This window comes from Myotis yumanensis, unplaced genomic scaffold (assembly GCF_028538775.1).
Source record: "Myotis yumanensis isolate MYYU_CA2020_CCGP unplaced genomic scaffold, mMyoYum1.0.hap1 SCAF_5, whole genome shotgun sequence".
NCBI classification, from domain to species: domain Eukaryota; kingdom Metazoa; phylum Chordata; class Mammalia; order Chiroptera; family Vespertilionidae; genus Myotis; species Myotis yumanensis.
In genome coordinates, this window is record NW_027223756.1 from 97,580,535 (window position 1) to 97,602,953 (window position 22,419).

General features: G+C 44.8%; 1 protein-coding gene across 2 annotated transcripts in view; it reads left to right on the forward strand.

Annotated features, from left to right (window-relative positions):
- Window positions 1-7,855: 7,855 nt before the first annotated feature.
- BNIP3L (BCL2 interacting protein 3 like) overlaps window positions 7,856-22,419 on the forward strand; it is a 31,366-nt gene continuing 16,802 nt past the window's right edge. The window contains exons 1-2 of one of the 2 annotated variants that reach the window (XM_070416625.1): window positions 7,856-8,041; window positions 22,134-22,317. In XM_070416625.1, the coding sequence (XP_070272726.1) occupies window positions 7,942-8,041; window positions 22,134-22,317 (284 nt within the window). In that variant the 5' untranslated portion in view covers window positions 7,856-7,941. Of the gene's footprint in view, window positions 8,042-21,242; window positions 21,415-22,133; window positions 22,318-22,419 lie in introns of those variants that run through there. The other variant, XM_070416626.1, reaches the window with a different exon arrangement.

Sequence of the window (22,419 nt, forward strand, 5' to 3'; positions counted from 1 at the left end):
AATTTCCATCCCTGGAAATTTCATCTTGCAGTTCCCCATGTATTCTTTGCTTATGGAGTTTCATTCTATGCTTGCATGGCTTAGTATTAAGCAAAGAATAAAATGGATCAATATACAGATTTATTTTTCATGCACTAGTCGCTTCTGTTCAACAACTTCCAGTCATCTTACCTCCCTAGACTCAAACTCTGTCTCTTCTTCTCATCAAGTCTGCCAAACTATGCTTTTGTTTCTCTTTTTTATTTTTATTTTTAAATATTTTTTTAATTGATTTCAGAGAGTAAGGGAGAGGGAGAGAGAGATAGAAACATCAATATGAGAGAGAATCATTGATCAGCTGCCTCCTGCACGCCCCCTACTGGGGATCGAGCCGCAACCCAGGCATGTGTCGTTGATCAGAATCGAACCGAGGACCTTCCAGTCCACAGGTTGACACTCTATCCACTGAGTCAAACCGGCTAGGGCTATTTCTCTTTTTAAATTTTATTTTCTGTCCTAGTGACATCCAAAATATCACAGATTTGATGAATTAATTAATATTTCTACCACTATTATACATAATGATGAAATTATACACCATAGAGTAATTTTTGCAACATATTTTACTTAAATAGTTATATCCATGTTCTGACTAATTTTGTTTAGGAAATTAATATACCTTTTCAATCAGTGATACAGTCTTCATTTCTCCCATATTTACACAATTTTTACCGTATATTTCTTTCATATTTACACACCTAAATATAAAACCTTATTCGTAAAGAAAATCAAAACTCCCCAAAGAATATATTTGGCAATGATACATCTGATAAAGGGTTAATAGCCAAAATATATAAGGAACTCATACAACTTAACAAAAGGAACACAGTCCAATAAAAAATGGGCAAAGGACCTAAATAGACACTTCTCCAAAGTGGACATAGAGACATATGAAAAAATGCTCAAAGTTACTGATCATCAGAGAGATGCAAATTAAAATGACAATGAGGTATCACCTCACACCTGTCAGAATGGCTACCATCAACAAATCAACAAATGACAAGTGCTGGCGAGGATGTGGCAAAAAGGGAACACTCGTGCACTGCTGGTGGGAATGCAGACTGGTGCAGCCATTATGGTAAACAGTATGGAGTTTCCTCAAAATATTAAATATGGATCTGCCATTTGATCCAGTGATCCCACTTCTAGGAATATATCCTAAGAAACCCTAAACACCATCAGAAAGAATATATGCACCCCTATGTGCATAGCAGCATTATTTACAATAGCTAAGATCTAGAAACAGCCCAAGTGCCCATCAGTACATGAGTGGATAAAAAAGCTGTGGTACATTTACACAATGGAATACTATGCAGCAGTAAAAAAGAAGAATCTCTTACCCTTTGAGACAGCATGGAAGGCCCTGGAGAGTATTATGCTGAGCAAAATAAGCCAGTGAGAGAAAGACAAGTATCACATGATCTCACTCATATATGGAATCTAAGTAACAAAATAAACTGATGAACAGAAAGGATCCAGAGTCATGGAAGCATAGAACACAGTGTGGAATCTCGGAGAGAAGGTGGGGGAAGTTGGGTGGATGGGAGGTGATCAACCAAAGACCGTGTGTGTGTGTGTGTGTGTGTGTGTGTGTGTGTGTATGCATAACCCATGGATCTGGGGCGGGGAGGGGGAGCAGACCTAAAGTAGCGGGGGAGAGGGGCTGGCTTGAGGAGGTTGATGGGGGGAAAAGTATATGTAATACTTTCAACAATATAGATATTAAAAAAAAAAATCCCAAACAAGAGAATGACTACACATTTTAGTGGAAATTCTGGACAATGACAATAAAATTTGTAGTATGTTAACAACAGAATGTAAAGGAAGAAATATCTAGTAAGAGGCATTAGTTCAAAAGTTGTAAACTCATTCTTTTCTTATAACTAATCAATGTATCATTTTGATCTCTTAATTTAAAAGTAAATTATATTAAAGCAGGATATATAATAAATTCACCTTCTATTGCTTCCAAGCAAATCACCACAAACTTAGAGGGTTAAAACAACACAAACTTATTATTTCACAGTTCTGTAGGTCAGAAGTCCAGGGGTCTTGGCTGGTTTCTCTCCTTCAAATTTCACAATGATGAAATCAAAATCATTGATCATCTGGGAAAGAAAGGATAGGGGCAAAAGGGAGAAATTAAAAAGGGCACTAGGGCCCTGACTGGTTTGGCTCAGTGGATAGAGCGTCGGCCTGCAGACTCAAGGGTCCCAGGTTTGATTCCGGTCAAGGGCATGTACCTTGGTTGCGGGCACATCCCCCAGTAGGGAGTGTGCAGGAGGCAGCTGATAGATGTTTCTCTCTCATCGATGTTTCTAATTCTCTATCCCTCTCCCTTCCTCTCTGTAAAAAAATCAATAAAATATATATATTAAAAAGGGCACTAGGGAAATGTTGGTGATGATGGATATGTTCACTATCTTGATTGTGGTGGTGGTTTCACAATGTACACACATAGTCCAAGGTTGTCAAATTGTGTATTTAGAAATATGTGATTTGTTGTATGTCAATTATTGTGGGGGGGAAAGGATGTTTCAAGTAAAAATTCCACAGCCAACAGGCCAATCTTCCAACAGGCCAACCTTTTAGAAATGCATTATCTTAGGAATGCTATCCTCAGAAAAGTTCAGCTAGCCAGAGTAATTGCATAAATTGTGGCAATGGGACCCATAACGAGCAGTGAATATATAACTACAGAATTGAAACTAAAACAATGATGTAATGTTGTAGGTTACTTTATTGTTCCCAACTCTTCATCCTCCCAGAATCTATTCTTTTTGCAAATTCACTTTGCAGGTGTCTATCTGACTTGCTTTGGCCAATAGATTGTGCATGAAATGATAATTCAGAGCTGCATTTACTCATTCTTTTCGAGCTTCTTTCACCACAGTGAGAGGAACATGCCCTGACCAACCCATGGTCCAAAGAAGATGACCGACAGGGGAGCAGAACTGGACCACCTTTCACTTTGAAACTAAATACATCTGAGCAAAGTCTGTATTAACTATCCTTCAGATGCATGAGAGAGAATTAATGTTTCTTGTTTAAGGCAATGAGTTGGGGTGGTTTGCTATGCGGCATGATTGTGGCAGTTTTTATCGGATACATACATTGATATATAAACTCTAATAATGTTGAAATTAATAATTAACAAAAGTTGGTTGTGGTGGGGAAAAGGGAGAAAAGAGATAGGGCAAGATATGCTATCTTATGTAAACTCATCAAATTTATCATATTAAGTTGATGAGTCAAGTGACAGATGTACAACTCTATCTAAAACTACAAAAGTAAATATTGAGTATGATCAACTAAAAATTAGGTAGGTAGTTGAGGGAAAGGTGGAAGAAGAGGACTTATACTAATTTCATTATTGCTCCTTTCTGGGCATTAAAAGAAACTGTCTAAAGAAATACAGATTAGCCCTAGCCAGTTTTGCTCAGTGGATAGAGCATCAGCCTATGGACTGAAGGGTCCCAGGTTCAATTCCAGTCAAGAGCATGTACCTGGGTTGCAGGCTCCATCCCTGGCCATGGTTGGGGCACTTGCAGGAGGCAACCAGTCAATGTGTCTCTCTCACATTGATGTTTCTCTCTCTCTGTCTCTCCCCATTCCTTCCACTCTCTCGAAAACTCAATGGAAAAATATCCTCGAGTGAGGATTAATAAAAAACAAAACAAAGAAATAGAAATTAGCCCTAGCCAGTTTCTCAGTGGTTAGAACATAGTCCTGTGGACTGAAAGGTCCTGGGGTCGATTCTGGTCAAGAGCATGTACCTGAGGCCCTAGCTCAGTGGTCGGCAAACTCATTAGTCAACAGAGCCAAATATCAACAGTACAACGATTGAAATTTCTTTTGAGAGCCAAATTTTTTAAACTTGAACTATATAGGTAGGTACACTGTTGTTAACTTAATTAGGGTACTCCTAAGGCTTAGGAAGAGCCACACTCAAGGGGCCAAAGAGCCGCATGTGGCTCTCGAGCCGCAGTTTGCCGACCATGACCCTAGTTGGTTTGGCTCAGTGGATAGAGTGTTGGCCTCCAGACTGAAGGGTCCCATGGTCAAGGACACATGCCCAGGTTGTGGGCTCGATCCCTAGCAGTGGGTGTGCAAGAGGCAGCTAGCTGATCAATGATTCTCTCTCATCATTGATGTTTCTCTCTCTTCCTCTCCCTTTCTCTCTGAAATAAATAAAAAACATATTAAGAGCACACACCTGGGTTGCAAGCTCGATCCCCGGCTCCAGTCAGGGCACATGTGGGAGACAAACAGTCAATATGTCTCTCTCACATTGATATTTCAATGTTTCTCTCTCTCTGTCTCTCCCCTTCCCTTCCATTCTCTCCCTTAAAAAATAAAAATCAATGGAAAAGACTATCCTCAGGTGAGGATTAACAAAAAACAAAAAAGGGAAGAAATAGAAATTAAAAGACGCCGAAACCGGTTTGGCTCAGTGGTTAGAGCGTCGGCCTGCGGACTGAAAGGCCCCAGGTTCGATTCCAGTCAAGGGCATGTACCTTGGTTGCGGGCATATCCCCAGTAGGAGATGTGCAGGAGGCAGCTGATCGATGTTTCTAGCTCTCTATCTCTCTCCCTTCCTCTCTGTAAAAAATCAATAAAATATTTTTTAAAAAATGAATTATATAAATATATAGTTATAAAGGCAAATCACTAAACAAATGTAAAAATTTCAAGTTTTAAGATGAAATATGGTGTAAAACAAATCGGCCCACAATGAAAGATACTTTAAGATATAAAATAACAATATTAAATCCAAATACATTTATATTATCAATAGAAGCAAATGTGTTAAATGATTCTATCAAAAGAAAAAAAACACCTCTAGCTAGGCTCTAAAGCAAAGACTACTTTTTGCAGTTATCAAGTTATACACCTAATGGGAAGTGATTCAGAAAGTGGAAAATTAACGGAATGGGTAAAGGTACAATCAGAATGTTGTAACTAAACAAAAAACCAACAACAGCAATAACAAAATCAGCATCATCATTTTAATATCAGAAAGGTTCAGCTGAGGGCAAAATTATGACCACAATGATAAAGAGACAGTTATGAATATCTATGCATCAACTATAATGAAAGGAGAGAGAAGTAGAAACATATTAGGAGTAGAAGGTATTAACACACAAAGAGGAGGAAAATATAAATGTCCCTTCTTCTCCAAAATAAATAAAAATATATTTTGCTCACCCAGCATGGCTCAGTGGTTGAGCATCGACCTATGAACCAGGAGGTCCTGGTTCAATTCCCAGTCAGGACCCATGCCCAGGTTGTGGGCTTGATCCCCAGTGTGGGGTGTGCAGGAGGCAGACAATCAATGATTCTCTCTCATCATTGAAGTTACTATCTCTTTCTCCCTCTCTCTTCCTCTCTGAAATCAATATATATCAAGCCTGATACCCTGAACATAGACGCTATATACCTTCTTTTCAAATACTCTTGGAACATTCCCCCAAAGGAACCATATATTAGGCCTCAGAGAAAAAGTAAGAATCTCTAAACCAGAAATAATACAAAAATACACTATGGCCAGGGAAAATTCTTAAATATCCAAATAATTAAAGAAAGAATGAAAAAAATATCAAATATAAGAAGTTAGGAAAAGATGAGGAGTGATGGCTAATGAGAAAAGGGTTTATTTTTTGGGTGACAAAAGTGTTCCAAAATTAGATTGTGCTTAATGACTCTGAATATAATAAAAGCACTGAATTGTGATTAATTTTATAGTAGGTGAATTATATCTCAATGAAGGTGTTAAAAAGAGTTAAGAATAATACAGTTAGGAAGAAGCAATTAAATTTGTGTCAATAAAATAGATAAACCATTAGATAACATAATCAAGAAAAAAATGGAGGACAAATAACACAAAATAAGAAATAAAGGTAACATCCCACAGAAACAAAACTAACCTCCCTAAAAACACTAGGTCTGTATGTTTCCTTAGGGGAACTGTTTCTTTAGGGGAACCAATGCTTAAAATGTAATTTTAACTTCTTCTACTTAAGATTATAGAAAAGGAAACTTTCTAATATTTTTAATAAAGTGACCATAAGATTATACAAAACTCAAAAAATCTTAAGAAATGTTTTTACCCTAGCTGGTTTGGCTCAATGGATAGAGCATAGGCCTGTGGACTGAAGGGTCCCAGGTTCGATTCCAGGTCAGGGCACATACCTGGGTTTCAGGCTGGATCCCCAGTAGGGGGCGTGCAGGAGGCAGCCAATCAATGATTCTCTCTCATCATTGATGTTTCTATTGCTCTCTCCCTCTCCCTTCCTTTCTAAAATCAATAAAATATATTTTAAAAAAAGAAATGTTTAAGACATTTTTCAAAAAGCAACTTTTAAAAGAAAAACAGTAAAAGAAGAGATATCATAGTCTGAATGGGAAAACATCTTTGTAAATATGTCAGTTATTCCCTTGATTAATCTACTAATTGAAAACATTTCCAACCAAAATCTTAAAAGAATTTGCAATGAGAGTTGACAAATCAATCCTCTTCAGAAACGTTTTAGTATGAAGTTTTTCAAATATATACAAAAATAAGAAGACTAGTTTAATATATTCATCACCTAGCTTCAATAATTACCAACATGCGGTCAACTTTGGACAAGTCCATTTTAAAGTTGCAAAGTAATTAGGAAAATTTTCAAAAAGACAAATGAGAAGACACTTGCTCTAGTATTTATCTAACAGAACTACTGTAGAGAGTCCTTGAACAGATTCACATTTTTGTGGGAATTTAGAAGGCTATAAAACCCAATTTCATAGGTGTGGAAAAGGACGATTAAAAATTAATATTATTGGATCAACTGATTACTCAATTAGGAAGACTTAAGTAATTTACAACACAACAAAAATAAATTTCAAAATTGAATTAAGGTCGAAGTAGAAAAATTAAACCTCTAAGAAAATTAGAAAAACTTACAAGGAATAATTCACAGTCTCGGTGTGAGGTTACTTCCAAGTCATATAAAAATAATCGAGTTGATCACGTGAAGTTTTTAAACGCCTGCAGAGTAATCCAAAGTAAAAGACAGTGACCGCCGGAGAGAAACGCGCGCCACGCGTAAACCAGGGCGAGGGCAGGGCAGGCGCAGAGGCCGGCGACACGGAGTGGGGGGTGGGGGTGAGGGGGCCTGAGGTGCGCAGGGGAGCGGCGCCCGCGCCCGGGGACAGGCTTCCGTGTCAAGTCCCAGAAGTGAGTTTGGCGACGGGATCTGGGTGGTTTATTTTCTTCTCGATGTTTTCCTGAAATTTTCCATTTCTTTTTTCACAATGATCGCGTGTAACGTTTGTAATTAAAACTGTTGAAACTCTTGAACAACTGAAAGTCTGGTCTGCCTGATACTGCTCAGGTTTTACCAGCTTTATTTCAGGTTGATGACAGGGAGGCACTGGGTCTTTTCTCCCTTTGCCAGGAGCATCACCTCTTACAGAAGTGAGGCCTCGCCGACGTGAACACGGAAATGAGCGCTCACGGGTGGACAAAACAATGTTGATCCGTGGGTGTGGGAGACGTGGGAGCCGGCACAGGAGCACCCCGCGCTTCCTCATTGCACGCTTCCACCGCATCCCGGTTCCAGGCGCGTAACTCACCGTCCCGCCGCCGCCAGACTCGCAGGAACGCATTCCCGGCGCGCGCGTCAGCGTGCCTCCCGCGTCTCCACGTCCGTCCGCCGGGAACGCCCCGCGCCGCCCCGCCCCGCCCCCGCCGCCCCTGCTGGTGGTGTTGTCGTCACGTGGCCGGGGCGGGCTCTGACGTCAAGGGCGGGGAGGGACTGCGCAGGAGCAGAAAAGGGGGCGGGGGACTCGGCTTGTTGTGTTGCTGTCCGAGAGCCGGAGGCAGTCCGCTGCGGCCACCGCTCCTCCAGCCGCCCGACAATGTCGTCTCATTTAGTAGAGCAGCCACCGCCCCTGCACAACAACAACAACAACTGCGAGGAAGGGGAGTCGCCTGTGCCGCCGCCAGCCGGCCTCAACAGTAAGCGCCGGGCGGGCGGGCTGCCTCCGGAGATGGGGGAGGAGGAGCCGCGCCGGCCCGCGAGGGGGTGGGGGGGGAGGCGGGAGGCGGGAGGCGGGAGGAGAAGGCAGCCCATTGGTCCAGGTCGAGCCTGTGCGGGTGACTGACAGCTCCCGTCACCTGTCAGGATGAGGGGCTCCTGCCTTCCTCTGGACCGGGTCTTCCCTTTTTCCTGGGTCTTGGGGTCGGGGGCTGCTGGGGTTCGCTGTTGGGGAGGACAAGTGGGTGGGAAGAGTGGGGGGACGAGCCGGTCCCACCTGTGGTGGACCCTGAGCGGAGCCTGTCGGGGGGCGTGGAGGGGCGGGCCTTGGGCGCCGGGCGGGTGGGCGGAGCGGGCGGCGGGGGGACGTGGGCCGGGATGGGGACGTGCGGCGGGGACGCCGGGGGATGGACTCGGGTCGTCGGCGGGGGGTGGGGGGCGGGGGCGGTCGCGGGACGGTGGGAAGTCTGTGCGCTGCGGGCCTCGGCCCCGGGGACCCCGCCTCGCTGGGGCGGCCTGCGTCCGGGGCTGGGAACGTGAGCCCTCCGGTTGCGTTCCTTTGTTACCACAGGCTGGTTAGGAAAATCATTTAGTAATTTAGTGGTTACTTGTATCACGTTGCGGGGGGGAGGAAGCTATGCTACTTTTTTTTTTTTTTTTGAGATGTTTCAGAGTTGCTCAAGTGATCCGTATTTTTTTAACGATAGGGTTGTGTGGCCTATAAAGCTGTTTATGAACAAACACCCCCTTGAACCATACAGGATTGCACACATCACGGAGTCTGGGGCAATGGATTTTCAGAAACGGTTAAAAACAGATTGGCACACAGGGCGGTTGAAAGTTCATGGCAGATTGAATTGCGACCGGCGACAGTCGCTTCTCAGGACTTTCTGGCGCTCAGACATCTGGTCCTGGGCGATTCCCGGGTGCCTGTAAAGCTCGGGGTCTTGGGAGGTTTTGCCTAATCTTCCTGTAATTCCTTTCGTGAAAGAGGCGGGCGGGACAGTTAGCATATGCCCGACGAAATGGTTTAGAAATCATTTGGATGCTCGAATGACATTTGAAAGCACTGCAGTATCTTTCATAAGAGGGCGGTGTACCCGTGTGGCCTGAAAATTATTTTAGGGAAGAGAATTCCTGTCCTCCCAAGATGGGGAGAGAACTTGAGTATTTTAAGATGTTTTCATTGCTTATTGCTGCTGCTTCATCTTTTTGTGGATAAATTCCTTAAATGTTGACTCTTAAAAACGTTTAACTGTCTTATGGTCTGGAATATAAGACATACATCATTCCCTACAGTAAATTAGTATTAATTTAAGAGTCTATAAGTGTTATTTGCTTTACATATTAATACGCATTTTAAAATTATTTACCCGTGTTTAGCATACTCTTAGAAGCATGGGATTTTAGAATGGGAAGAGGTTTTATTTTTAAATTTTTCATCTTTATTGTTGAAAGTATTACAGATGATTACAGATGCCTCCCTTTCCCCCCCATTAATTCCCTCTTTGCGCCCCCCCCCCCCCCCCCCAGACCCCTTCATCACACTATTGTCTGTGTCCATGAATGCATATAAGTTCTTTGGTTAATCTCTCCCCACCCAGCTCCTAAAGTTTTATTTTTCAATTACAATTTACATTTAATATTATTTTGTATTAGTTCCAGGTTTACAGTATAGGAGTTAACAATCATATACTTTACTAAATGTGGGAGGAAGCTTTAGAGATGACTGTCACTGTTATTTACTAGGAAAGAAATCCGTCTAGAGCAGTGTGTTGTCCCAGTTCACACCCGGCTAGGCCCTAGAGCTGAAGTGTTTACTTTCATCCCATCTAGTGCTGGTTTCAGGACACTTCTTTTCAGTGGCCCAGATGGTGTGCTTCTTATTCTCTCAGTATGTTATTCCATCTAATATAATGTACAGAGGTGACCTGACCATCTTGTCTCTTTTTAGTATCTGTTTCTTAGTTGTACTCTGTTTTCCTATAATGCCTTTATTAGCTATTTGGCTAGTATGTGTACATGATTTCACAGGAAGCAAAGGAATTGTAATTTTCCTTTGACTATTTAACAAAAATTTAAAAAATGGGGTTGAGCAATATGTGATTGTTTATCTCTGTGTCGGACAGACCTATGAGATATTTGATGACGTTGGCCAAGCAGTTGCTGTTACGTTTATGTTAGCTGCTAAGAAATGGAAGAACACTCAGCTTGTGTATGATATCAGAATGTTGCATTGGGAAAGCTGCTAGGTAGAAAGCATTTTATTTGGGGTAGGGTGAGCTTTTAAATTACTGAAAAGCTTTTAGGCAGTGCCATATTTAATTACTCCCCTCTTGCCTTTTACTCTGTTTTTTAGCTCATTATACAGTACTGAACGGAGCAAAACAAGAAGCCTTATTGAATCCTTCAAATGATTTTTGGGCACTGGGCAAAGCAACTTATCCAGGCATCTAATATGTACTATCCAAATCGCTGATAAGTTGAAGTTCTTTGTCGGGTAAAGTTGCACAACTATGAAAAACAGGAGATGAACTCATGGTACAGATTATCTCTTGCTTGGGATTTTATCTTTAGTTCAGGGGGTCAAAGCAGAGTTTTAATAGCAAATTATTGAAATACCAGAGGCCCAGTGCACTGGTAGGGTCCCTAGTGGCTGCCGGCGGGGGCCTCCCTCCCTTCCCCTGGCTGGCCCCACCCCTGGTCGAACTCCAGGACAACTCCCGGTCGAGGGGACAATTTGCATACTACGCTTTTATTATATAGGATTTGAAATAATAAAACATTTCTCTTTTTTTTAAATTAAATCTTTATTGTTCAGATTATTACATTTGTTCCTCTTTTTTCCCCCCATAACTCCCCTCCTTCCAGCTCCCACCCCACCCTCCGCCCTCACTCCCCACCCACTGTCCTCATCCATAGGTGCACGATTTTTGTCCAGTCTCTTCCCGCATCTCCCACACCCTTCCCCCCCCCCAAGAGTAGTCAGTCCATTCCCTTTCTATGTCCCTGATTCTATTATAATCAACAGTTCATTCTGTTCATCAGATTATTTATTCACTTGATTCTTAGATTCATTTGTTGATAGATGCATATTTGTTGTTCATAATTTGTATCTTTACCTTTTTCTTCTTCTTCCTCTTCTTAAAGGATACCTTTCAGCATCTACACTAATAAAAGAGAAACATGGTAATTAGCGTAAGACCGCTACCCTTCCCATTGGCTAATCAGCATGTCCTTATGCAAATTAACTGTCAGCCAAGATGGTGGCCGGCAGCCATGCACTGAAGCGAACAGGGAGGCTTGCTTGCTCCAGTGATGGCAAACTCAAACGTTCCCCGCCTCACTTGCCGGCCTCTCAGCTGCAACTCTAAGCAACTATGTTGCAAATATAGAAGCTAAACAAAACCCCAGAAACCTGTGTTAGTCAGCCAGGCTTCAGCCAGCTGGTCCGCAACATTGTATCAAATACAGAAAGAAAAACAAAGGCCAGAAACCGGCTTTCAGCAGCCGAGGCCTCAGAGCTAAAGCTGGCCCCGAATTAAAAAAAAAGAAAAAAAGGAGCGGTTGGGAGCTTCAGTCAACCCACCAACCTGAAAACAGCCCTCAGCCCCTCACCCAGACTGGCCAGGCACCCCAGTGGGGACCCTCACCCTGATCCAGGACACCCTTCAGGGCAAACCAGCCGGCTCCCACCCGTGCACCAAGCCTCTATCCTATATAGTAAAAAGGAAATATGCCTACCAGCACCGGGATCAGCGGAGCAGCGAGGCCTCCCAGCACCGGAATCAGCGTGAGAGGGGGCAGCGCCCAAACCCCCTGATCACCCTGCGGCTCTGTGTGTGACAGGGGGCGGGGCCACAACCTCCCTATCTGCCCTGCTCTGTTCGTGACAGGGGAAGGCGCCCCAACCCCCTGATCAGCCGTGCTCTGTGCCTGATAGCGGGGAGCTCCCCAATCCCCTGATTGCCCTGCGGCTCTGTGTGTGACAGGGTGCGGCGCCCAAACCCGCCCCCCCAGGGGCCCTGCTCTGTGTGTGACAGGGTAGAGCCATAACCTCTCCATCGGCCCTGCCTTGAGTGTGACAGTGGCAGCGCCCAACCCCTGATCGGCTCTGCTCTGTGGGTGATAGAGGGTGGCGCCCCAACCCCCCTCCACGGGCCTTGCTCTGTGTGTAATAGAGGGTGGCACTGCCCCAACCCCCCTCCACGGGCCTTGCTCTGTGTGTAACGGGGTAGAGCCATAACCTCCCCATTGGCCCTGCCCTGAGTGTGACAAGGTGCAGCTCCCAACCCCCTGATCGGCCCTGCTCTGTGTGTGACAGGGGGTGGTGCCGCAACTCCCCTATTGGCCCTACTCTGTGCATGACAGGGGGGAGCTCCTCAACCCCGATTGACCCTGCTCTGTGCGCGACAGGGGGTGGTGCTGCAACCTCCCCATCGACCCTGCCTTGAGTGTGACAGGGGGCAGTGCCCCAACCCCCCAATCGGCCCTACCCTGAGCGTGACTGAGGGTGGCATCGCAACCTCCCGATCCGCCCTGCTCTGTGCATGACAGGGGGCGGCGCCCCAACTCCCCAATCGGCCCTGCTCTGAGCCCAACTAGGGGCTGCACCTAGGGATTGGGCCTGCCCTCTGCCACCCGGGAGTAGGCCTAAGCCAGCAGGTCGTTATCTCCCGAGGGGTCCCAGACTGCGAGAGGGCACAGGCCGGGCTGGGGGACACCCCTGACCCCCCCCCCCCCTCGAGTGCACAAATTTTTGTGCACCAAGCCTCTAGTTTCATATAATACTGGTTTGGTGGTGATGAACTCCTTTAGCTTTTCCTTATCTGTGAAGCTCTTTATCTGACCTTCAATTCTGAATGATAGCTTTGCTGGATAAAGTAATCTTGGTTGTAGGTTCTTGGCATTCATCACTTTGAATATTTCTTGCCACTCCCTTCTGGCCTGCAAAGTTTCTGTTGAGAAATCAGCTGACAGTCGTATGGGTACTCCCTTGAAGGTAACTGAGTTTCTTTCTCTTGCTGCTTTTAAGATTCTCTCTTTGTCTTTTGCTCTTGGCATTTTAATTATGATGTGTCTTAGTGTGGTCCTCTTTGGATTCCTTTTGTTTGGGGTTCTCTGCGTTTCCTGGACCTGTAAGTCTATTTCTTTCACCACGTGGGGGAAGTTTTCTGTCATTATTTCTTCAAATAGGTTTTCAATATCTTGCTCTCTCTCATCTTCTGGCACCCCTGTAATTCTGATGTTGGTACGTTTGAAGCTGTCCCAGAGGCTCCTTACACTAGCTTCGTATTTTGGGATTCTTTTTTCATTTTGCTTTTCCGGTTGGGTGTTTTTTGCTTCTTCGTATTTCAAATCTTTGACTTGATTCTTGCGCTCCTCTGGTCTGCTGTTGGGAGTCTGTATAATATTCTTTATTTCAGTTCGTGTATGCTTAATTTCTAGTTGGTTCTTTATCAATGCATCGAGGGTCTCATTAGATTTCTTGTAGATCTCAATAAGTTTATCGGCAATCTCACCAGTCTTTTCAAGGGCCTTACTAAATTTATTGGCGGCTTCTAGACAGTTCTTGAGAGACCTGAAAAGTGTGGTTCTGAATTCAATATCCTCTCTGGATAGTTTTGTCCTGTTTCTTTGTCTCTGCATTTTTTATGCTTTCTTGGTGCACCCCCTAGTGGTCTTTGTGCGCAGTCTTGTTGTAGTTAAGCCTTGATTGTTGTAGTTAATACTAGAGGGATTTGACCTCCAGGCCGACTGGCTGTGAGAATCAGCTGTGTCTGCAGTGGGAAAACTTCTGTCCTCCGGAGAGGTGCTAATCTAGCCTTCTGAGGCTATCCTGCAAAAGGCTGTGCGCAGGGCTTGGGCGGGGCGAGTCGCAGGGGATCAACAGGGTGGGCGGAGGGAGCAGTTATGGCTGCTCTCAGTCCCGTTCCCAGAGGCTCTGCTTCTCAGATTCCCAGCAACCGCTGCAAACCTCGGAGAGAAAGCTGCCCTCGCGTTCCCACCGAAGCCAGACAGTCCCGCTTCTCCCATTTGAGTCTGGGTCCCTAGAGACTCGCCCGGAACTGGAGCTCAGAGTCTGTGACTCCCTCCCGATTAAAAACGACACCCGCGCCCTCGGCCACCGGCCCGCTCCACGCGCACCTCCGCACCTTAGTACTTTCCACACTGCGCCTCCTCTGAGCCTCGATATGCTGTTCTCTTTCCTTCTAGTTGAAGAATCTCTCCTCAGCCAGCCTTCCTGTGGTTCTGGGTGATGTCCGTTCCGTCTTTTAGTTGTATTTTTGAAGTGGTTGTTCGAAGCGGCAAACTCCGGTGTTTACCTATGCCGCCATGTTGGTTCCTCCGAAACATTTCTCTGATATATATTTTTTAATTTACCACCATAGGAAGACTGTTCACTTTCACTACATATTAGTGGACAAATATCTGAACAGCTTTCAAAGTTAAAAGATTCTTTTCCCATTTCCACTTGTTAGTTTTATTCTTAAGAAAACTACTAAGTTACTTAAGAATATTTGTATAGGGCATTTATGTCATAAAAATCAGGAGGTAATAAAAGGAAAATCGAGCCCTGGCCTGTTTGGCTCTGGATAGAGAATCAACCTGTGGACTGAAGGGTCCCAGGTTCAATTCTGGTCAGGGGCACGTGCCTGGGTTGTGGGCTCGGTCCCCAGTAGGGGGCGTGCAGGAGGCAGCTGGTCGGTGGTTCTCTCTCATCATTGATGTTTCTATCGCTCTTTCCTTCTCCCTTCCTCTCTGAAATCAATAAAGATATATTTTTTTTTAAAAAAGGAAACTCGAGATAGCAGTATAATTCTTATTGTTTAATGTAGGAAGTACAGCCCCCCCCCTTTTTTTTCCTTTTTAAACATTTTTAGCCATAATGTTCTTGCTTCCCCAGTATTGCAAGAAAGCTTTGTGAAACTTCACTGCCTCATAATACTGTTTTGAATACAAAAGTAACTAGTTTGTAAGTACCTCCTTACATACTAGTTAATGACTTTCTGTTTCATAAGAATATCAGTGATTATTCATGATCTGAATTCTAGCATCAGGTACTTGAAATAAGGCTTTAAGGAAAGAGGATAAGACGTAATGAAATGGGTCACCCCTGTTTAGACTCAGAGTGGAGTCTTGAAAACTTGAGGGAAAATTTAGAAATAGTACTCTTCTTCCTTCTCTCTCCTCTCCCTCACCCCTAACTCTTCCACTTCCCTCTTGCTTGAGGATTGAACTGGTGATTTTTTTTAAAAATATATTTTATTGATTTTTTACAGAGAGGAAGGGAGAGAGAGAGTTAGAAACATCGATGAGAGAGAAACATCGATCAGCTGCCTCCTGCACATCTCCTACTGGGGATGTGCCCACAACCCAGGTACATGCCCTTGGCCGGAATTGAACCTGGGACCTTTCAGTCCGCAGGCCGACGCTCTATCCACTGAGCCAAACCGGTTTCGGCTGAACTGGTGATTATATATAAAAGGCTAATATGCTAAGTGTCCGTCCGACCGGTAGCTATGACGCGCACCGACCACCAGGGGCAGATGCTCAACGCAGGAGCTGCCGTGACACGCACTGGCCATTTACAGAGAAATGGCACTGTGGACCTGGCACCCACAAAGCAACACTCAGTTTCCCCCAAGGGGATCACAGGTGCCACCACCACCCCGGAGCACACCCCACCAAATCTCAGCTGACGCTGCTGAGACCCCCAAATGTATGTGAAGCATTTTCCCATGCCTCATCTCATTTGATCCTCACAGAAGTCCTGGAGTGGGTAGATAGGAGACTCAGTGGAATCCTATTTTCTTTGCATTAGCCGGAAAAGAGATTTAGAAAGCTTAGAAACTTGACCCGACTGAAAAGAAGTTAGAAATGGTGGACCTTTAAAATGACTTCAGGTTTTCTCACTGCACAGAATATAGTCAAACACTGCTGCAGTTAAATATTTAACCCTTTGTTCTCCCTGCATGACCTACAATAATAATCTGCTTCGTGTTGATATTTACTGCTGTGTTGCTGACAATTACCTGAAAGAGAAGTTGAGGGTGCTTCACTGGGCTGGAAAAAGCTTAGCTAAATCAGAAAGCAGGTCTAATTAAGCAAGTTTATTCTATAACTATAAAAGGCTAAGTTGACTTACACATGTGTGATACATATAAAGCTCTTGCTGGTACCAGTCGCACGCGTGTGTTTCGATCTGTCTTTGTCGATTGTGAATTTGGTTGACATTTCTATTATAGAGAAAGGGCGAATAGTGACCTACTAGTCCTATCTAATAAAGAGGGACTCTGCTAATTGACCCTCACGCCGTCGCAAAGATGGCGGTGCCCACAGCCAATAAGGAGGGAATATGCTAATTGACTGCCTCACCCTCAAAGGTGGTGGTGCCCACAGCCACAAGATGGTGGTGCCCAGTCCCCTCAGCCCCACTGGGGCAGCAGGCGTGTGGCAAGGCTGGGCCCGCTCCCAGGTGGGCCCGGTCGCTCTGCGTGCCTGCCTCCAGAGTCCCCCAGTCCCATCAGCCCTCCAGGGCCGGCTGGAAACAATACTTTGGGCAATGGTTGACCATTGCCATTTAGAGAAGTATGGTGTATCTTTATGATGGGATGTAAAGCAGTTGTTTAAAGGAATGAAGTAAGGCAATATACATTGACATTGAAAGACATCAGCAAGTTGTTAGGTAGCAAATGCTACTTTCAGAAAAATATGCATAGTATGATTCCATATATAAAATTCTGGAAGTTTACATAGGAATGTTTTAAAACTGGTTTCCTTTGGGATAGGGATGTGAGATTGGGATGAGAGGTATTAATTTTTACTTTATGTACTGATGTTTGCATTTTCAAGAAACATTTTGTAATAAATATTTTTTAAAAGATAAAGTATAATTATAATATTACTTAACACTTACTACGTACCAGTAACCTTTCCTGTTTTTTAATGTCTTTTATTCATTTCATCCCCCTAATGATATTATGAGGTAGATACAATTATTATCCCTGTTTTACAGATGAGAAAACTGGCAAGTGTTGAGTATAACAGCTGTACTAGTAAGTGATAGAGTTGGAGTCTGGCTTCAGTCTGTGCTCTTAACCACTATATTAATATATGTCAAGGAAATAGTCTTCCTTAAGTAGAAATGCTTTCAGTTATGCTGAGTGTTAAGGCAATTAGAGAGATTGCTTTTACTAAGTTTTTCTAGGTATGTCTCCCCAAGTTCCTAGATTATGATTGCTTACATATTTTTAATATAGGAAGTAGAATTTAGATATTGGTGTGGAAATCCTTCAAAAAAGTAAGGTCCAGAAAACCTGATATTGTTACACCCTTTTTTCTCTTTGATCAGCTACTTCAAATGAACATTAATTGTATTTTAGGGAACACTGGCTTCCACAGAGACCCATCTGGAACTCCTGGTTATTTAGTTTTGCCTCTGCCAGAGCAGCTCCGGCCTTTTATTTGTTTTTGTTAATTGTACACGTTGGGATTCTGTACAAGAACTGGTTCTAAAATAAGTTTGAAAATCCCAGAAACAGTGAAAGCAGAAAAATAACAACACAAAAAACAACCAACGGTTTATCATATACCTCTCTCTTTCTCTGCCTCTCTTTCCAGTTAAAATATTTTGCCGAACTCTAAATTTAGTGATGCATTTGGCATATTTCTTAACTCCAGAGGCATTCCAAATATTTAATTAAATATTTAGTTAAATATTCAGTGTTAAATCTGCCTTAGCTTTGCTAGTTGAATTTGTTAACCCATGTTGAGTTCTATCTAGTCTGTGTACATTTTTATGCACACATAGAATAAGACCATGGAGACTCCATGTAACTGTGTTGCTTGGCAATATAGTCCCAAAGAATTAGTAATAATTATGGAACCGTGACAACCCTGGGACTGCCTCAGAGGGAAAGGAAGGAAAAGATCACTTCTTTTTTTTTTTTAATATATATTTTATTGATTTTTTACAGAGAGGAAGGGAGAGGGATGGAGTTAGAAACATCAGTGAGAAAGAAACATCGATCAGCTGCCTCCTGCACACCCCCTACTGGGGATGTGCCTGCAACCAAGGTACATGCCCTTGACCGGAATGGAACCTGGGACCCCTCAGTCCACAGGCTGACGCTCCATCCACTGAGCCAAACCAGTTAGGGCAAGATCACTTCTTTTTTATTTAGCAAACACTGTTCTAAGTAATTTACAAGTGTAAACTCTTCTTTATTGATTTCAGATAGAGAGAGAGAAACATTGATATGTTGTTCCACTTATTTATGCATTCAATGGTTGATTCTTGTATGTGCCCTAACTAGGATCGAACCCATAATCTTGGTGTATAGGGATGACTGAGCTACCAGCCTAGGGACAAATATAAACTCTTTTAACTAGTGTGTAACTGAGCAGCTACTGTTTAGTAGACACTTTACCTATCCTATCTAATAAAAGAGAAACATGGTAATTAGCTGTACATCCGCTACCCTTCCCATTGGCTAATCAGGGCGATATGCAAATTAACTGCCAGCCAAGATGGCGGCCGGCAGCCATGCACTGAAGTGAACAGGGAGGCTTGCTTGCTCCAGTGACGGCAGACTCCAACGTTCCCCACCTGACTTGCTGGCCTCTCAGCTGCAGCTCTAAGCAACTATGTTGCAAATATAGAAGCTAAACAAAACCCCAGAAACCTGCTTTAGTCAGCCGGGCTTCAGCCAGCCGGGCCGCAACATTGTATCAAATACAGAAGGTAAACAAAGGCCAGAAACCTGCTTTCAGAGGCCTCAGAGCTAAAACTGGCCCAGAATAAAAAAAAAAAAGAAAGAAAAAAAGGAGCGGTTGGGAGCTTCAGTCACCCGCCAGCCTGAAAACGGCCCTCAGCCAGACTGGCCAGGCACCCCAGTGGGGACCCCCACCCTGATCCAGGACACCCTTCAGGGCAAACCAGCCGGCCCCCACCCATGCACCAGGCCTCTATTCTATATAGTAAAAGGGTAATATGCCTCCCGGCAGCGGGATCAGCGGAGCCGCGAGGCCTCCCGGCACCAGGATCAGCGTGACAGGGGGCAGCGCCCAAACCCCCTGATCGCCCTGCGGCTCTGTGTGTGACAGGGTGTGGCGCCCCAACCACTTGATGAGCCCTGCTCTGTGCCTGATAGGGGGGAGCTCCCCAACCCCCTGATCGGCCCTGCTCTGTGGATGATAGAGGGCGGTGCCCCAACCCCCTGATCCGCCCTGCTCTGTGTGTGACGGGGCAGTGCCCCAACTCCCCTATCGGCCCTACTCTGTGAGTGACGGGGGGAGCTCCCCAACCCCCTGATGGGCCCTGCTCTGTGCATGACAGGGGGGATCTCCCCAACCCCCTGATGGGCCCTGCTCTGTGCGTGACAGGGGGGAGCTCCTCAACCCCCTGATGGGCCCTGCTCTGTGTGTGATAGCGGGGAGCTCCTCAACCCCCTGATGGCCCCTGCTCTGTGTGTGACAGGGTACGGAGCCCCAACCCCCCTGATGGGCCCTGCTCTGTGCATGACAGGGGGCAGCGCCCCAACCCCCTGATCCGCCCTGCTCTGTGAGTGACAGGGGGGAGCTCCTCAACCCCCTGATCAACCCTGCTCTATGTGTGACAGGGTACAGAGCCCCAACCCCCCTTATCGACCCTGCTCTGTGCGTGACAGGGGGTGGCGCCGCAACTTTCCGATGGACCCTGCCTTGAGTGTGATGGGGCGGTGCCCCAACCCCCCAATCAGCTGTGCCCTGAGCGTGACTAGGGGTGGCATCGCAACTTCCCGATCTGCCCTGCTCTGTGCATGACAGGGGGCAGCGCCCCAACTCCCCAATCGGCCCTGCTCTGAGCCCGACCAGGGGCTGCACCTAGGGATTGGGCCTGCCCTCTGCCACCTGGGAGCAGGCCTAAGCCAGCAGGTCGTTATCTCCTGAGGGGTCCCAGACTGTGAGAGGGCACAGGACGGGCTGAGGGACCTCCTCTCCCTGCCGAGTGCACAAATTTTTGTGCACTGGGCCTCTAGTCCTAATATATAAAAAGCCAGGGGCTGTCACAACCAGACTGATGACCGAACAGCAGGCTGCATGGAGTGACAAGGCCGGCAGTGGGGTTAGTGAGGGATGACCAAACGACTGAACAGCAGGCTGTGTGGGGTGACCAGGCTGGCAGGGGGAGCAGTTGGGGGCAACCAGGCTGGCGGGGCGGGGGGGGGGGGCGGCAGTTGGGAACAAACAGGCCGGCAAGGGGGGGCAGTTAGGGGCAATCAGGCTGGCAGGCAGAAGCAGTTAGGGGTGATCAGGCTGGCAGGGGCAGCAGTTGCGGGTGATCAGGCAGGCAGGCAGATGAGTAGTTAGGAGCCAGTAGTCCCACATTGTGAGAGGGATGTCCCAGATTGGAGAGGGTGCAGGCTGGGCTGAGGGGACACCCCCCCCCCCCCCATGCACGAATTTTGTGTACTGGGCCTCTAGTCTATAATAATAAAAGTGTAATATGCTAATTATACCGGACGACCTTCCGGACGAAGCTGGGACTGCGAGGGAAGCCTGGGTCCCGGGTGCCAGAGGGAAGCCGGTGCCGGCAGCTGGGGGAAGGAAGGCCTACTCTTGCATGAATTTTGTGCATCAGGCGTCTAGTGTTTCTATATTTCATCATCACAGTAGCCCTGGGAGGTAGATACTATGTTATTATCATCTCTGTTTTACAAATGAGGAAATTTAAGGTCAGACAGTCAGATACTAGTAGATAGTAAGGGGTGGAGTCATATTTCTAATCAGGTATGCCTTTGAGCTTTCCCTTCACATCAGGATGATGTTGAGTGCACTTCTAGATCTGGAATAGTCCTCACCTCACTTAGAGTACCTTTAGGGTTTGAACCTTATTTGGGTGATTATTCTGATTTGCTGATAGAATACTGTTTAGCCACAGAACTCTCTCTAATGCTTTTGCTGGGAGTTTAAAGCAATGGCCCCATCAACCTGCGTGGTGACGATTTCCAAAACAAAATTTATTGTAAGGAATGGAAATTACAGAAGAAAAAATACATTACTATCTCTTTTTTTTGTGAAGTTAGCTTATTGGCTACTGTTGTCAATTCTTGTTAAAATTAAAACACCTTAATGTGTTCAGCAAACTGATTAAGCCAAGAAATATTTTTTAGGCCTATCTACATTACCAAGGCCACGTATATCCCCTTTTCTGTGGCTCCGCCCCCTTCAACTGTTCCCCTGAGAAAACTTCAGTGTTGCCTGTAGCAGAAGAACAGTTATTTTTCCCCCCAAACCAATGAGGCTTAATGAAAAATCTAGAAGGTAGTAACTTGTGCAAGAGAAGAGAGAAGAGACAAGTTCTTACAAGGTATGTTTAGTGCATAAAGGAGAAAGAATAGAAGGTATGAGATAAAGGAAAAAAGAAACTAATTTGTGGGATAGAGGTACAGCTTTTTTTCACATTTTGTTAGCACTATCGCCTGATTTAGTTAGAGCTAGCTGCATTAATTTTGTGCTCCAGATCTGTACACAAGTTGAGACTTTTATGATTGCATTTAAGTTGCTTCTCTAGGAGCTTCTCAGTTGTTTGTGCTAATTAGGACATAGTTGTTAACTTATTTACTAGATGGTCTTTATGAAACTGTCATATATTGATGTTATTTGTGGAGAGGATACAACTAAATAGCTGAGGTAGACTATGGAAAAGATGTAAACTAAAATATTAAAGGCAAATAGCCTGTCTAGATATAAAGTAGCTATTTTTTAAAAAAGCAACCTAAAAATTTCCAGTAGTGTTTATTGTATATAAACAGCTTTCACCAGAAAGAAAATTGGCTGAAGGACACATTTACTAGTTTTAGAGGTCAACTTTTCTAATTTGGTTGATTGCATGAGCTGCTTCAAGAACAAAACGATATAGATTTCTAAACTTTTATTGCTCCTTGTTTAGCTGTCTCAGAATATGTTTTGCGTTTGGTTTGAGGCAAATAAGACTTCTTATCTGAATTCAGCATATTCACATCTGTGTGCACATGACAGATTTCAGTTCAGCTTTGCTTAATTTAAGTTATCTGACTTGTCCAACAGGTTCCTGGGTGGAGTTACCCATGGACAGCAGCAATGGTAATGATAACGGCAATGGGAAGAATGGGGGACTGGAGCACGTCCCTTCCTCATCCTCTATCCACAATGGAGACATGGAGAAGATTCTTTTGGATGCACAACATGAATCAGGACAGAGTAGTTCAAGAGGCAGTTCTCACTGTGACAGGTAAGTGAGATCCATGTTTTGGTAGAATTCAGAAAACAGATGGGTTACAAGGTTAATTCCCATTAGGAAAAAATAAATGGGAAAATATGACAGCCGATTTAT